The sequence below is a fragment of the Solanum verrucosum genome, unplaced genomic scaffold, assembly GCF_900185275.1.
Source record: "Solanum verrucosum unplaced genomic scaffold, falcon-dt-bn FXZP01000247.1, whole genome shotgun sequence".
Lineage (NCBI taxonomy): Eukaryota > Viridiplantae > Streptophyta > Magnoliopsida > Solanales > Solanaceae > Solanum > Solanum verrucosum.
The window spans coordinates 608,243-624,684 of record NW_026020125.1 but is presented as its reverse complement, the minus strand read 5'-3'; the positions used below and the strand labels follow the sequence as shown (position 1 = coordinate 624,684).

At 32.9% G+C, this 16,442-nt stretch overlaps 3 protein-coding genes across 3 annotated transcripts in view; 1 reads left to right on the top strand and 2 right to left on the bottom strand.

The window, feature by feature from the left end:
- Positions 1–16,442, top strand: part of LOC125825796 (mechanosensitive ion channel protein 10-like) — a 676,215-nt gene that overhangs the window by 154,798 nt on the left and 504,975 nt on the right. The window lies entirely within an intron of this gene.
- Positions 1–16,442, bottom strand: part of LOC125825812 ((S)-coclaurine N-methyltransferase-like) — a 345,716-nt gene that overhangs the window by 80,035 nt on the left and 249,239 nt on the right. The gene's annotated exons all lie outside the window — the stretch shown is intronic.
- Positions 280–7,414, bottom strand: LOC125825813 ((S)-coclaurine N-methyltransferase-like). Its single transcript, XM_049505107.1, has 8 exons — positions 7,228–7,414; positions 1,575–1,683; positions 1,280–1,504; positions 1,095–1,194; positions 908–1,018; positions 754–837; positions 543–601; positions 280–472 (listed from the first exon to the last, which is right to left on the bottom strand). The coding sequence occupies exons 1-8, from the start codon at positions 7,412–7,414 to the stop codon at positions 280–282; spliced, it is 1,068 nt and encodes a 355-aa protein (XP_049361064.1).

Sequence of the window (16,442 nt, the reverse complement as noted above, 5' to 3'; positions counted from 1 at the left end):
TTTTTATTCATCTTTAATTTAAATCACTTTTTTTTGTTTTTCTTTATAGTATATACTTTCCTATTTTATCCTTAAAAATAATTGAAAAATGAGACCTTTTATGATTTTGCAAATAACAAGGAGATTAGTATGCAAATCATTAAGAATGATAGAATAAGGTATAAGTCAGCATACATTAAGGGTGCAAATCACAAATTACTTGGCATGTTACCTCTCCTAATGTTTTTGAGTAAAATGCATGTTGACATGCTTATTACTTGTAGAGTTTGATTGGGAAATTCATTTCCTTTTGAAGAGGAAATGTGCAACCATCCATTCTTCTCCATTATTGTAGCCACACAGTTCAGCAACTGAAAGGAAAAAGGTTCTCCAGTAGACAGTCCACTTAACAGCTGAATCCTTCCCATAAGTTGACTCCATTATTGGCTTTATGGAACTCTTGTTCTCATCCATTCTCTTGAGCCATTCTTCGCTGAAAACGGAGTTAAAGCTTATTATACATGTTTCATAATTCTGAAAATATTCAAACAAGTTAAGTTCACCTTGTCTGTGCATAATGTTTTCCATTAACAAGCCAATGATCAATCACAGAAACGTCATCCTGCAACCAAACATCACAATAGTTATCAATCCAAAAATACTCTTAAACTATGTCAAATGTTATCAGTTAATAATTTGGTTAAAAAATGACATCTAGTTTGGTCTAGAAACAATGGAGAAGAACTCTCAAATGATTTACATCATCAAACTCACCTGAAAATAAAGGAGGAGATTGGCAGAAGGCATTGTACCTCCACTGAAGAAGTACCTAGTGATCCAATCATCATCATTCACATCCTGCACAACCACGTCTGTAATTGAAGCAGAGGAAATACTCATGCATTGATCAGCTAGCAGATCGACGTACCTCAAAGTGGTAAGCAAATGCTTTATGGCAAAAATAATGAACAAAAAGAAGACTATCTGCCTTCATCCATCTTGACATCTTCTTCAGGAGATCTCCATAGTTCTTCATATGCTATAAATATATAAGTTTATTAGCTGTCGTCTTAACTCTAAATTGTAACAAACACACTCATCGCAGCACTCAATACCTCAAACATTTCAATAGACAATATTCTATCATAGGATTCCTCCATCTCGAATGTGCTAATATCTGCAACTATGATCTCCAAATTCTGTAGCTGAAGCTCCCTAAGCACAAAAACCAGAGGAGAGCAATAAAAAAAGGTGTACATATATATATCCTAGGTCGTCTAGTATCGAAAGAAGTTATTACCGGCACTGCTCTTCTATGTGTGCTTTTTGGGTGACTGAATTGCAAATCCCAGTAACTTTACATGCACTATATTTTTGTGCTATGTATAGAGAAAGGGAGCCCCAGCCACAACCAACATCAAGTACAGTGTGTCCATCTTTCAACTGTGACCTTTCACAATATAATTCCATCATTTCTTTTTCAGCATCCTCTAAAGTGCTCAACTTGTTTTTGAAGTAACAGCAGCTGCATTAACATGTCATACAATAAGCCAGTTATAAGACTAAAGATTGGATACATATATATATACAGTTACCTGTATTTGAGGTGTTTTCCAAGAACAATCTTGAAGAAAGAGGTAGGGAGCTCATAATGTTGGGACTTTGGCTTCTCAGTCATCACAGCTATAGGCATCTCTCTTAAAGCTGTATGTAAAACAAGCACATCATCACATGTATTTATTTGAGGTCCAGTTTGATTTGTCTGATTTTTACTCTGTTTCAATTTATTTGCTTCCACTAAATCTAAAACCAAACAACTAGAGAGTTATATGTTTCAATAGTTTTGAGAGCTATAATGGTAGACTTGGATTTTGCTGGCACAAACATGGTACTCATGTTAAAAATTCATTTAATAACCACAATTAATTCAATAAGCAAAATAGAATAATGATCCAAAACTCATATACTAAAAAACATGACTTTGCCTTTGTAGTGTGTTTGGTACGGAGGAAAACATTTCCAATTTTTCTGTGTTTGGTTCGTCAAAATGTTTTAAAAATTGTTTCCAAGAAAAATAAACTCCTTAAAATTGAGGAAAATTGCTTCCCTAATGAAAGTAGGAAAAACAAGTTGCATAAGTAACATTCCAAGTTTATTATCATTTGTATCCTCTCCACCCCCACCTTCACTCCTTGACCATCTCACCACCTCCACTCCCCATTCATATCCGCCTCAATAAGATCATAATGTTTGCTAGATAATGTATAAATACCTTTGGGATAATATTTTCTTACTTATTTATCAAACGCTAGAAAATAAGTAAAAGACCAGTTTCTTTAATTTTTTTAAAATATTTTCTAAAAAATCATTTTTCATGGAAGGCCATTTTACTTCATACCAAACACTGGTTTTCCATAATAGTGCTCTACATGTGTGTACAATCTTAGGGGTCGTTTGGTTATTAGTTAAAGTTATGTAGTTATTAGTTATACAAATATTAACTATGCAAATATAAATTATGTAGATATTTTTTATGTAGGATTTAGTCAGGTAGAAATTATCGTGGATAAACTATTGCTTATTGAATATTTAATTTGTTGTAAATTAATATGTATTATTTAGAAACAAATAAGTAAACAAATTAGACTGATTCAGTTAGTTTTTGTCAGTATACATAAACATTGAAAAATATGTAATTAATACTGACATGCATATCGTATAATTTAAACGAATCCGTGCTCGATCAGTTGTAGGTCGAAGGACTATTATTTTTATATATATATAAAAAAGAGAAAAAAGTATAATCTAAAAAAAAAAAAGCATACATAATTTTAAAAAAATTGAAAATAAATTGATAGTGGTAAATACTATGTAATTTTATTATTTTAGTTTGTGTATAAATAATACCTTCATAACTTATTTCACTTTCTATTCTACATAAAGTATACATAGATTCCTCATAATTTATGTGAGTATTAATTATGTAAAATTACTAAAATATCGTATAAAATTAATACATGAATAACTTTTATACAATATTTGATACCTATCAACTAAATATTATATAAAACTAATACATAAATAACTTGAATTTTGTTTACAAACCAAACAATGCATAAAATTAATGGATGAATAACCAAGTTATTCAAATTTTAAATTGATTTTAAAATGGTCATATAAGGCCTCATTTGTTTGCACTTAGTGGAGGTTTGAATCTGAATGGTTCAGATATTAGATCATTAAGTGCATTTATTTTTTTACTTAAAAATATCTTAATAGGTCTGAAAGGGTCTGAATGAATCAAATCTGTGACAGTCTTATCATCATTTAGACTCTTTTAAAGACACTTTTATTTTTGAGTTAAAAAATAATAATTCAAGCCTCTCTCATTCTCCGACTTTATTAATTATCCTAATTATTGTCCTTAAATTTTCAATTTTTGTACTTGCTGCTTGTTTACATTTATTGTAAAACTTTTATTTGATTAAGTGCAAAACAACTTCATAAATATGGAAATCAAACGATGATGCTTTATAAATTTGTTTTAAATCATTTGAATGTATCATGTTCATTATTTATTTTAGAGAAGAGTATGTGACAAACAAATTATAGAATATAGAGATGTACTTATTTATTTAAGATTAGTTTGTGTTGAATTATTATTATTTTTCAAAAAAAGATGATTATATTTTTTCTAACAATTATTTTTATTATTATAATTTATATATGCAGTTCCATTTTATTTTTACCAAAATTAAAATATTTATTTATAATTAAGATATCTTAATGTTTATCAAAGAATGACTTTTTTCTTATATTTTATTAACGTAATATTTAATTACTATTTTATTTGAATTATAATATTTATTGTGTTTACATATTAATAAAATTATATTTATTTATTTTATATTCAGATGTTTAAAAACAAACAGTCTTAATCATTCAGTATTCAGATCTTTAGACAAGATCTTAATCATTAAGTTATGCATTCAAATTCAGACATTTTAATCTTAATGAAAACAAATGAGGCTAATTGTATCACATAGTAATATTTACATGTAATATTAGTAATTTCAAATTAATGTGGATATGGAAAGGATTCCCAAAATATATACGTCTTGTAAGTAGTATTTTAAGGAAAAGCGAAAAAGAATATTATTATTTTTTATCATAATTTATATGGCTCATTTTTCTTATTAATTCGAATAAAAAATATATTTATGTATTTAATAACAATTTAATTTTAGAATGCACACCTTACTATAATGTTTATGATTCATTTTAGATTATAAATTTTAAATATCTTTTTTTTTAAAAGATTTTGTGCTAAATTCATTATATCAAACAAATTGAAACATGAAAAATAGAATTATCTTGACTATTGAACTTGATGAATAATCTCAACTTCTATTTACATAAGTAACGTAAAACAAAATGCCAAAAATCAAATTGATTCACGTCACGGCACAATTGACACTAACTAGTGCATAAAGAAAGGATTACTTTTGTACTTTGTAATTACTTAATGCAGCAATTAGGTGTATCTTCTTAAAAGTCCAAAATATCACGTTTCATTAGGAAATAGGAAAAGGCTATGCTACAGGTAGAGCTGTCAAAAAGGGTCGTCCCAGCCCCACCCGGTTCAAGCTTAACAGGCCAAGGAATTTGAAGGGCTAGGGCGGATTGACCCTTCATTCGAAAGGGCCTAAAAATGCTCAATCCTAGAAGGACCGAGGACGAGGGCGGGCTAACCCTTCTTTTTTTCATCTTTTTCTTTTCAAACTTATAATTCTATAACATCAAGAAAATGAGAAGATTTTCAATCAAATATGGCAAACAATGGTGTTGTTTTAATAACACTTGCAAAAAGTCTAGTGTAATTAGCATATATCTCACATACCAGATACGCGAGCGAGATAAGTGAGTGACAAGCAAGATTGGAGGGAGGTGGGGGCGCGAGATTTGTCTATGCATCCTAGATACATGTGAATCTACTTTGATAGAGTGTATCTAGAACATATTAACCTAATTTTGAGTCCATATATTTCGAGATATATGTATTTGAACGTATCAAAATCTAGTAAAATTCATAATATTACAACATAGCGTGTATTTAAGTAATTAGATTATATACTAGTGAGATTATTGTAACTTATCCTAATAAAAAGTTTTGGCCCATGGACCGACCCCTGCCCGGCCCCGATCAAGCCTCAAGGGTTTATATGGATCGGGCTTATAAGCCCTAGTTTTAAAAGGGCTTGAAAAATCATATCCTAACCCTACCCCAATAACGGGTTGGGTTGGTCCGGTCCCATGGGGTAAGCTCATTTTGACGGCTCTAGCTACACGTCTCAATTTTGTGATATATAGTTGATATATTTCCTATTATAAAGGTGGTTTACATATATCTTTAGTATTATATAATTGACTTAGATATACTTTTTTTATCTAACTGGAATGATATATATAAAAAATTAAATTGATTATTTTGATAATCAAATTTATTTTTTCACGTATTTTCTTGTAAAAGTTATTATATATATAGTCGCAAAAAACTAGTTTAAAATTAGTTTTTCTTACTGTTTTCTCTTTTTAAATTTCATTCACACTTTTTTTATTTCTTATATTATTACACTAAAAATGAAAGAAAAAAATTAAAACAAGAATAAGAAAATCCAATAATAATAAACAAATAAATCTATAATGGAGATTTTTAAAACTAAAATTAGTTGTTGAATAAAAAAATTATGTGTGAAAAAAATCAAATATATCTTGAACTTGGATAGAAGAATGATATATATCACTATAAATAGATTTTCGTAAAATCAAAAATCAAAAACATGAATTTTAAATTAACATTTTTACTTCTACATAAAAATGGTATATGTGAACGTAGAGATATATGTAAGCCATTTTTATAATAGGAAAAAAGCTCAAATATGTAATCGAACTTTCAGAAAAGGTTCATTTATGTCATCCGTTAAAAGTTTGACACATATATGTCATTGTTGTTAAAAAAAAAAAAAAGGTTCATTCATGCTATTTTTTTAACTTTGGTTTTGCAAAATCACTTTTTACACCCCAAACAAGATTTAACACTTTTCAATTGAAGTTTTTTTGGATCAAATGTACTTTTTTTGCTTGTTCTTCCTTAAGAACACCAAGAAGAAGAACATAAACATCTCCCAAAATTTAAACATATTCAATTCTTCACGAAATCATCTCAAATTCGGGCTACATCATTAATTTCTTTTTTTGAAAAACCAAAATTCTAAAATCATTTGTAGAGTTTAAAAAAATTCACCCGTATTAAAAATAATATTCTAAAAAAACAAAAATCAGTCCCAAAATTTCAAAAATTTGCTTTGATTCATGTTTTTGTAGTTGTTTTTGACATTAGATCTTTGTTCCCAACTGTTTTTTGAATCTATGTTCAAAATTTCTAATGATTTGAAGTTGTGGAGAAAATTCTACCATAAAAAAATGTTGAAATTTGAAACTTTGAAGAAATTCCAAGTGGATCTTGTTGAGTTATGTTGAATTCGCGCTCAAAAGATATTGAGATTTGGTATCTAGCTCGGAGGAAAATTACTCTTGAAATTTGAGGTAATTTCGTGAAGAATTAAAGAAGCTAGAAATTTGAGAATTGTTAATGTTTTTTATGTGTTCTTGATGTTTCAAGGAAAAAAAAAACAAAAAGAGTGTATTTGATCCAAAAACTACAATAGAAAAGTGTTAAAAGTTGTTTGGGATATAAAAAATGATTTTGCAAAATCGAAATTAAAAAAATGGCATGGTTGAGTTTTTCCTAAAATAACAATGACATAGATGAGTTAAATTTTTAACAAATTACATAAATAAACTTTTTTCTGAAAGTTCGATGACATATTTGAGCTTTTTCCGTTTATAATAAAAAGGAAATTTATGAGTCACTTTTATAATGAGACTCTAAATTACAAAATTGAAGGATATATTAGCGATAGATATATCAACTCTCAATTACAAAGTTGAGAAACATATCATATACTCTTTTCCTTTCTGAAATTTGAACAAAATAACTTTTATTTTCAAAGAAAAAAATAATATTTGAAAATGAAATTTATGTTTAACCACGAATACACATTAAAGTTATTTTTGACTTAATTTTCATAAATAATTTAGAATAAAAATATTTGTTTATTGCTTTTCAAATTCTTGAAATTTTTAAAACTCAACTACATAAAATAAATATAGAGAGAAGGTACGTACAGTGCACAAATTGGAGAAGGTCAGAGAGTTGCAGCTCAGAGGATGGCTTATAACCGGAGCGAAGCCGGCCAGCTAAGAGCAGCCGTATCAGCCGCCGTATAACGGTGTCCGGCAAGAGGTTGCGCTCTAGCGAAGCCATCATCAGCCGCACCGTAGCATCGTAAGGCTTCTGCACTATCGCATCCATCTTTGATTTTATTTTTTCTCTGCTCTGCTTTGGAGAAGAAGAATCGTATGAACTTTTTCTTTATAATAGTGGAAAGAGCTGTCCCTTTTGGTAATTTACTATCTATTTTTACATTTAGTTTACTTGTCGTATTTAAATTTAGCCACTAATAATTGATAATGATTAGTTTACCACGTTACTCTTACTAATTAATTTAATATTAATTTTGAAAAATAATTAATTAATATTGAGAATAAAATATGAAAAGTAATAATTATATTTTCTTTATATGTTAAAAAATGACGAATAAAAGTGAAAAAATTATTTTTAAATAATAAACGAGTAAAAATGAACAAAGTGTTAAAAGAAGTATATTAGAAGCACAGGACTTGAGGTCAACATACATGCCTGTTGAAACACAGGCACTGTTGGAAATACATAGTTTTCTTGCTTTGGAGTTAAAGAAGAAAAGGATAACTTTTGACAAATTTCATGTACGGCTCGTAGGTCTTCCTACGGATCGTACATGCCAATCGTAGAAACTAACTTTAAGCTTCAAAATTTGACTAAGTCTAGGGTCACCTATGAGGCTTATCTACGACTTGTACATGGAATGATGGGTCATCCTAGTGAACCGTACAAAGGGTATTCGTATCTTTTTTGAAAAATTATTTTCCCACTTCCTATGGTTGTCATCTACGGTCCGTAGATGGGACCCGTAGACACAAACACCAGCCCAAAAACTGCATTTTCCTTCTTTCCAAATTCGAGGTGTTACACAACAACATTGAACTTTCAAAGTATCCTCAAATAGTTTATAATAACTTCATAAAAACATGCATATCTTCATAAATTTATAATTCATAGGTTCATGAGTTTTGTTAGAGTTTTGTTTTGATTTTCTTACCTTATTTGAAATTTATTTTTTCCTAAAAGAAAAGACAAAACATTACCATAAATGTTTCTACTTTTCATGAAAGGAAAATATAGTTTTCTTCCATATTTGGTTTATTCTTTTCTTAGAGGAAAAGTTTGGAGATCTATAAATTGAAGATTCATATTCTCAGAGCAAAACAATAATTGAATCAACAATATAGTCGTTTAAGAGTCTTGTTTATGGGGAGAATTTTCTCCTAAACATATTTATGTTTTTTCAATATTAGTTTTATAATATGTAGGTCGCTTGACCAAACTATATTAATAATATGTTTTTAGTATGTTTTTGTTTGTCATCTGATTTTATCAACCGAATGATTTGTAATTGTAAGCTTCCGCATGGCACCCTAATCACTTTCGAACCCAACAAGTTCATCATAGGTTCATAGTTGAAATTCATAATTTAGGCATGGGTCAACCTAATTCCAACTAAATATCATGTATTAACATTGAATCATACATTAGAAGACTTAATTAATATTAATCAATCACAATTGAATGAAACCCATAAAGATTGTATTGAAACCCTAATTTGAATCAATTGAAATTGATGGGAGACATTAGAAACCTTAGAGACCCAATGGAGGAAAGAACTCCATGGGTGATACTCACATACCTTGATACTAGAAGCCCAAAAAGAATGAAGGATTAGAGACTTGGATGAACCCTATCTCTTCTTCTTCTTCTTCCTTAGTCTTGAGAGAATTTGGGGAGTGAATTTGGTTGAGTTTTGGGAAATTAGTAGAATGAATTGAAAATTGGTAATTGGGGGGAGGGGGGGGGGGTTAAAAGCTTTATATAAGGCTTAGGGTAGAAGGCAAAATGGCATAGTATTGAATTAAAACAATTAGGAAAAGACCCAAAAGCCTCTTTAACATAATTGTCAGACTCACCCTACGGTTTTGACCTACGGACCGTAGGACTTTCTATGGTTTGTACTGGTCAACCGTAGACCAAGTATTGGGACCATGAAATCACCTATCTTTTGACAAAACACTTCTATGGTTCATATAGGTCTTCCTACGGTCCGTAATCATCAACCGTAGAAACAAACTTTGACCCTCAAAATTGCACTAAGTCCCGGACTCACCTACGAGACCTATCTACGACTCGTACAAAATTATGGACCGTCCTGGTGAATCATAAAAAGGATACTGGGACTTGTTTTTTAGAAAATTATTTCTCCTTTTTTATGGTTTTCATCTACAGCCCGTAGAAGCTTATGATCCGTAGATGGGACTCGTAAACAGTCTGCAACCCAAAAACTTATTTTCTTTCTCTTTTTTCAAATTCTGAAGTGTTACAATGATGATCTGATAAGAGGATGACATAACATATAAGCTTGGGAAGCCTTAGAGGGTAAATGATCGAGTGTCTAATGGTAGAATTTGTAGCGGAATGAGATAGGAGGCTGAGATTAAAGTGTATTAGTTTTGGGCATTATACATGAGAGGGTAAAAGCATGTGATTAGAAACTTGGGTGGTGTAACCTTCATATTGCATGTCTAATCTGAATGTCTATAATATATTATTTTGTGTTAGGTTCGGGTAGATCGATGATACCTATCAGTATATCTATTTGTACAAACACTACCCTTGCTTTGGCACTTGGCATAGTCTAGTTCCATGGTCAGTGATGTTTTATAGGTGGAAACGATGATGGTCTCCAACAACTTTCATTTTCCTTTCCTAATGGTGAAAGTTGTGTTGTATTTTCATGTATAAATTGTACCCTTTTAGTAGCTCTTGTACATGTTTAGACTAGTTCCTTGGGAAGATTTCTGGTCATTTGTAAAAGATTTTTATTAAATTTGATGGTTTCATGAACTTTTAAGGTATTAAAGAGATTTTTGTAGTAATTTATTTATTTTCTGCATGGCCTAATTTAATTTGATTCTCCTATCTAGGTGTTAGAGTAGGTACATGCGCAAGCCGATGGATTGGATCGTAACACCAATATATAATTAATATTTAAATATTATTTTCTTGATATATTAAATTTTTTTTAAATATGTGAATTTTCTTATTGGCCTACAAAAAAATTTTAATCTTTTTTACTATCTTTACTTTGTTGTCTTCCCCAATATAGCTTCTTCTTCATATGCAACTCTGCCACTATTTTCATTTCACCAGCCCTTTAGTAATTCACAAAATTCAGCACTACCATCATATTATTGATGTTGATTTCACTAATATAAACTTTCTTGAATTTTGGATGATCCATTTTGATTTTTCATTACTTGTGATGCAAAATATGTGAGTCTATCAACTTTCTAATACAATATTCATTTTCATTCGAGATGTCAAAAAACAAATGACTTCTAGAAAAGTTCATTCTCCCAAGGAGAAGATTCGTGGGTGGGTGATGGGAGGGGATATGAAGAAGATAACATGGTATTGTTAGTAGATTTTAAGAAAATAATGTGGTATTGTTAGTGGATTTTCTTCTCTATAGTTATTTTTTAAGAGAATTATTAAATGGTGAAGAAAGAAAAGAGTAATGAAGGGCTGAAAATGGCGAAGAGCAAGGAAGAGAAAGAACGGAAAGGGAGGGGGGAAGGGGGGAAATGAAAATGGGTCCGCGTTTGAAATTTTGATTTTAGAAAACGCATTTCTTAATTAGTGAAATTAATTTTAGAAAGTATTTAAGAAAAAATAGTGAATAAGCAAAAAGAAATAAAAAGAAATAATGACATAGTGCTAATACTACTATGATGTGGCGGATGAGAGTATATTATAATCTCAGGATGATATTTAATTTACTTCAAAGTTGTTAAGGGGTATTTAAATGTCAATGTAATAAAAGTGATAAAGTAAATTTTACTGCTAAATTTAAGAGTGATTTGATGTATTTTCTCTTCTTAATAAATATTGATAAAAGTATTTTGCATATTGATTTTTTAAATCACTATCTTCCCAAAGATGTTTACCTTGCATCTACTAAATTAATTATATGTAGTTGTTGTAACTATTACATATGTTCATTAGTTGTCAATATGCTTGAGTCTATTTACCTATTATGGAAGAGCTTTAGGGACAAACACAATAGTTATGGTAGATAAATTATGTATGTTTATTAGTTGTTAATAGGTTGAAAATCGTGTGTTATTAGCCCAAGAGATTATAAGGGATATCAATATGAAGAAAAAGTTTCACAATGTAGTAAGAAAGTTGGACATGGCCAAAATTGATAACAAGGTTTCATGATATTTTTTTTCTGATTAAAGTCCTAAGGAGGTTTGATATTTCAGAAGTCATTATTGATATGATTTTAAGATTAATTTTCAACAATTGTTATTCAATTCTGATTAATGAAAAAGCTTTTGATTTCTTTTATCTTCATGACAATATACCTTTGGTTGTTGGAATTAGACTAAGAAGAATAACTAGTATAAGGCATAATTTTTAAAATTACTATCTTCTCAAAGATATTTAGCTTGCATTTACTCATTAATTTTCTGTAGTTGTTACAAATATTATGTATGTTCATTAGTTGTCAATAGGCTTGAGCCTATTTGTCTATGCAATACCATATTGCATAGAGCTTTAGAGATAAAGACAACATTTGTGGTAGAAGAATTATGATAAAAAAAAATTCCATTTTGCAACTTGGAGCCCAAGTTCTTGTATAACAAGTGAAATATAAAATCTTTCCCTTTTTGCCCTAATTTTTTTTCTATTTTCTTTGCAATTATATAATTTTGTAACACATTATTAGCACAACCGTCTCAATAAATAACTTTATAAACTAAGGTACTATTTTATTTTCTTTTTTATGGATAATCTTACAAAATTTGAGTTCGTTAATTTTGATACTTTAGGCAAGAACTATCTCTCATGGGTGTTGGATACTGAAATATTAGATGTAATAGGTCTTTGAGACATTATTAAGGATAAAAACAAAGCATCACAAATCCTGCCCTCAATTCTCAAGACACCATCAGAATCGGAGCTTCCCCTCTCATCACTTTGTCTTGAATGAGACATAACTTCTCGTCATCAAATTGGCGCTCACGAATCTTCTCAAATAAGGAAGAATGAGCCTTAATAAAAGCAATCAAATCACGTGTCTCCTCAAAAATCTAAAAACGGACGAGACTATTGGCTAACCTCTGAAATTCTCCCGCTAATAGTCTCTCCTCCACACTAATAGCGGCAACAATTTCCATGCTAGAAGTCTTCTTACTCAAAGCATCAGCCACCACAATGGCCTTCCATGGATGATACAAGATAGTGATGTCATAGTCCTTCAGTAGCTCAAGTCATCTATGTTGCCTCAAGTTCAGATCTCTCAGACTAGAGATATATTGAATACTCTGATGATCTCTGAAGACCTCGCAATGAAATCTATATAGATAATGTCACCATAGCTTAAGCACCATCACTACGGCTGCCAACTCTAGATCATGGGTAGGATAGTTCCTCTCATGAGTCTTCAACTGCCTAGAGGCATAGGCAATCACATTATCCTTTTGCATTAGACACCACATAACCCGACTCCAGAAACATCACAATAAACAGTGAAGTCTACACCCTCATCGGGTAAAGTCAATACAAGAGTCAACGTCAACAAGGTCTTGAATTTTTGAAAGCTCTCCTTACACTCATCAAACCACTAGAAACTCAGACTCTGTCGGGTTAATCTAGCCAAAAGAGATGCAATGGTGGAGAAGCTCAGAACAAATCACCGGTAATAGACCACAAGTCCCATAAAACTTTGGATCCTAGTAACTGATATAGGTCTGGTTCAACCCTTAACCACCTCAATTTGGATGGATCTACTCGAATACCTTCCTTGGACACAACGTGTCCTAAAATTGCCACATAATCAAGCCAAAACTCTCACTTTAAGAACTTGGTATCAAGTTTCTCTTCACTCAGTCTCTGGGGTACCATTCTCAAGTGTTGATCGTGATCCTCCTCGGTCTTAGAGTACACCAAGATGTCTTCAATGAATACTATCAGAAAGGAATCCAAATACGTTCGGAACACCCCGTTCATCAAATCCATGAACACTGTAGGGGCGTTAGTCAAACTGAAGGACAACACAAGAAATTGATAGTGCCCCTAACGAGTCCTAAAAGTTGTCTTAGGGGTATCAGATGCCCTAATCTTCAGCTGGTGATAACCAGACCTCAAATCAATCTTGGAAAACAGAGATACACCATAAAGCTAATCAAACAAGTCATCAATGCAAGGAAGAGGATAAGTGTTCTTCACTGTCACTTTGTTCAATTGTCGATAATCAATACACATCCTCATAGATTCATCCTTTTTCCTCACAAACAACACAAGAGCACCCCATGGAGAAACACTAGGGCAAATAAACCTTTTACTCAACAAATCTTGTAACTGGTCCTTCAATTCCTTCAATTCAGTTGGAGCCATAGAATAAGGAGGAATATAGATGGGCTTGGTGCCCAACTCCAAGTCAATAGCAAAATCAATATCCCTATCCGGAGGAATGCCTGAAAGATCAGTAGGAAAAATATCTGAAAACTTTCAAACCATGGGCACATAATCCATGGGATATGGCTCAACACTAGTATCCCGAATGAAGGCCAAATTGGACAAACACCTTATATCAACCAATCTCTGATCTCGAATGAAGAAGAAAACTTTGCTAGGGTAAGAACCACTAGCACCCGTCCACTCAACTCTCAGGACACCCGGCAACGCTAAGGACATATTTTTCGCACAGAAATCAAGAATAACATGATGCGGAGAAAGACAATCCATACCCCAGATAATATCAAAGTCATCATCCCCAAAATGGTCAAGTCTACCCAAGTATCATACCCGGCCAAAGAAATTAGACAAGATCTATACACTCGATCCACCACTAAGGATTCACCCACTAGTGTAGAAACATTAATAGTCACAGTCATGCAATTAGACATCAAATCAAACCCAACGGTAAAATAGGTAGACACATACGGGAAAGTAGACCCTTGATCAAACAATACAGTCTCAGGTCGATAGAAAATTAGGACGATACATGTGATCATAGCATCAAAAGTCTCGGCCTCAGGCCTCTCTAAAATAGCATAACACTGGCCCTCATTACCAACTACAGTCTGAGTAAAACCTCTACCTCTACCCTCATGAGCTGGAGCACCTTACTAGTAGTCATGTCATTCTACTAGACTGAACTTTACCTCGACCCATGGCCGAAGGCGCTGAATCCCTAGCTGGAGCAACTGAGTAAGAACGTTGGATTCTTGAACGAGTCTGAAATGGACAATGTTGCATCAAATGACATGGATCCCCAGAAGTATAGCAAGACCTCAGCACAGATAACTGTTGTTGCGAACGAGACAAACTATCATGGCCACCTCGGTCAGAACCATAAGATTATCGAGCAGATTGCCGACTCTCATCTGCTTACATAGAAGTATGAACTGGACCACAGCCTTGAAATGATCTATTACCTCTCTATGAACCTCTACCTCTAGATGAGACACCAGAAAACTATCCAGACAACCGGGCCATCTTTGGCTCCCCAAACTCTTCTAAAACCATCAACTTCGCCTCATTGGCGGTGCTCACAATAGACCGGAAGGAAGCCCTATCTTCTAGATTCTCTCTAGCTTCTCTAAACATATAAGACCTGACGGAGAAGGTCAACCCTCTCACAAACCTACGAACTCTCTCTGCCTCATCCGGAATAATAATCATAGCATGTCTAGAAAGCACAGAGAAACGGGCCTCATACTTGGTCACAAACAAGCTTCCCTGAGTCAAGCTCTCTAGCCTCAATCGACTCTCCTCCTTCACGCTCCAAGGAATGAAGCGATCCTAGAAAGCACTAGAGAACGCATCTCACTCTATTGGGGGAGATCCAACTGGTCTAGACCTCACAAAAGTCCTCCACCACTTTCTGGTGCATCGACAAAGTTGAAGTGCAACAAACTGGATACCACAAGCATCCACCATACCAACTACCTTAAGTCCCTCATGGCATAAAGTCAAGAACTCATAGACATCCTCACTCTTGCCACTATGAACTATGGTGGTTGAAACCTCTCATAACATTGTTGCTCAATTATTGTCAGAATAACCTCAGGAGCAAATATGAACACCCATAACCGGTGCCAAAATCATTGGTGGTTGACCCACCTGTCCCTGAATACCCAAAATCTGCTACTGATTTGGGGTAGGCACTCCTACCCTCGTCTGAGAACCCTGTGGCATACCTATCACACCACTCTGAGAGAAGTTCTCCAGCACACTTAGCATCATCAACAAAGTCTCATGAAACAAAGGAGCTCCAAACTCGGGAGGAACCTGGTCCTTAGGAACCTCAACGTGTGACTCATGAGAAACCTCTCAAGCTCTGCCTCTCGCTAATGCCGCTCCACGGGCACGACCTCTAGTCGGTGCTACTCCACAAGCATGACCTTTAATCGATGCTACTCCACGAGTACGACCTCCATCTCGAACCTTACATTTACCCCTAGCTGGGGTCTCAATAACAGCCTCGGTGACTGTTTCCCCTATATCACTGGAAATAGAAGTTTTGGTCCTCGGCATCTGAAAAATAACACGCGGTAACTTAGCACTAGCAAAGGTAATCACGTACGATAAGAGAGGATGAATAAAATGATGTTTCCTAACAATCGGCATAGCCTCTTAAAGATAAGTATAGACGTTTATGGATCAATCCTCAAGACTCTAATTAGACTTGGTTTGTATACACAAGAGACCTATAAACCTGGGCTCTGATATTATTTGTCATGACCCAAAAATGGATGCTATGACACTTATCTATTTCCACATAGACAAGTTAGCTTCAACCCAACGAAAATGTGGAAATATAAAGCAAGGACAAGATAAAGCGAAAAAAAAATATTATTTCTATTAAAAACCTCAAAATTTAATTGTCATGTGTACAAGTCACTAAATACATAAAGTGTGAAATTGAAATAATTACAAGTCTCAGCCTTTGTTTCTCAAATAGAACAAAGTATAAAGAAAGAGAAAAAAGGGCATGCCGAAGTGATGAGAAACTACCTCTCCAAATCCTTGACGAGCCTCAAAGTCAGAAGAAGAATGAAGAGATCACACAAGTCCGGGCTCGGAACCTACACAAGTGTAAGCAATGAGTGAGTAT

Coding starts and splice junctions, on each gene's coding strand:
- LOC125825813 (XM_049505107.1), bottom strand. CDS start 7,414: ATGGATGCGATAGTGCAGAAGCCTTACGATGCTACGGTGCGGCTGATG. Junction 1,505..1,574: donor GGAAAACACCTCAAATACAG/GTAACTGTATAT, acceptor ATGTTAATGCAG/CTGCTGTTACTTCAAAAACA. Junction 602..753: donor ATCTCCTCCTTTATTTTCAG/GTGAGTTTGATG, acceptor GTTTGGTTGCAG/GATGACGTTTCTGTGATTGA.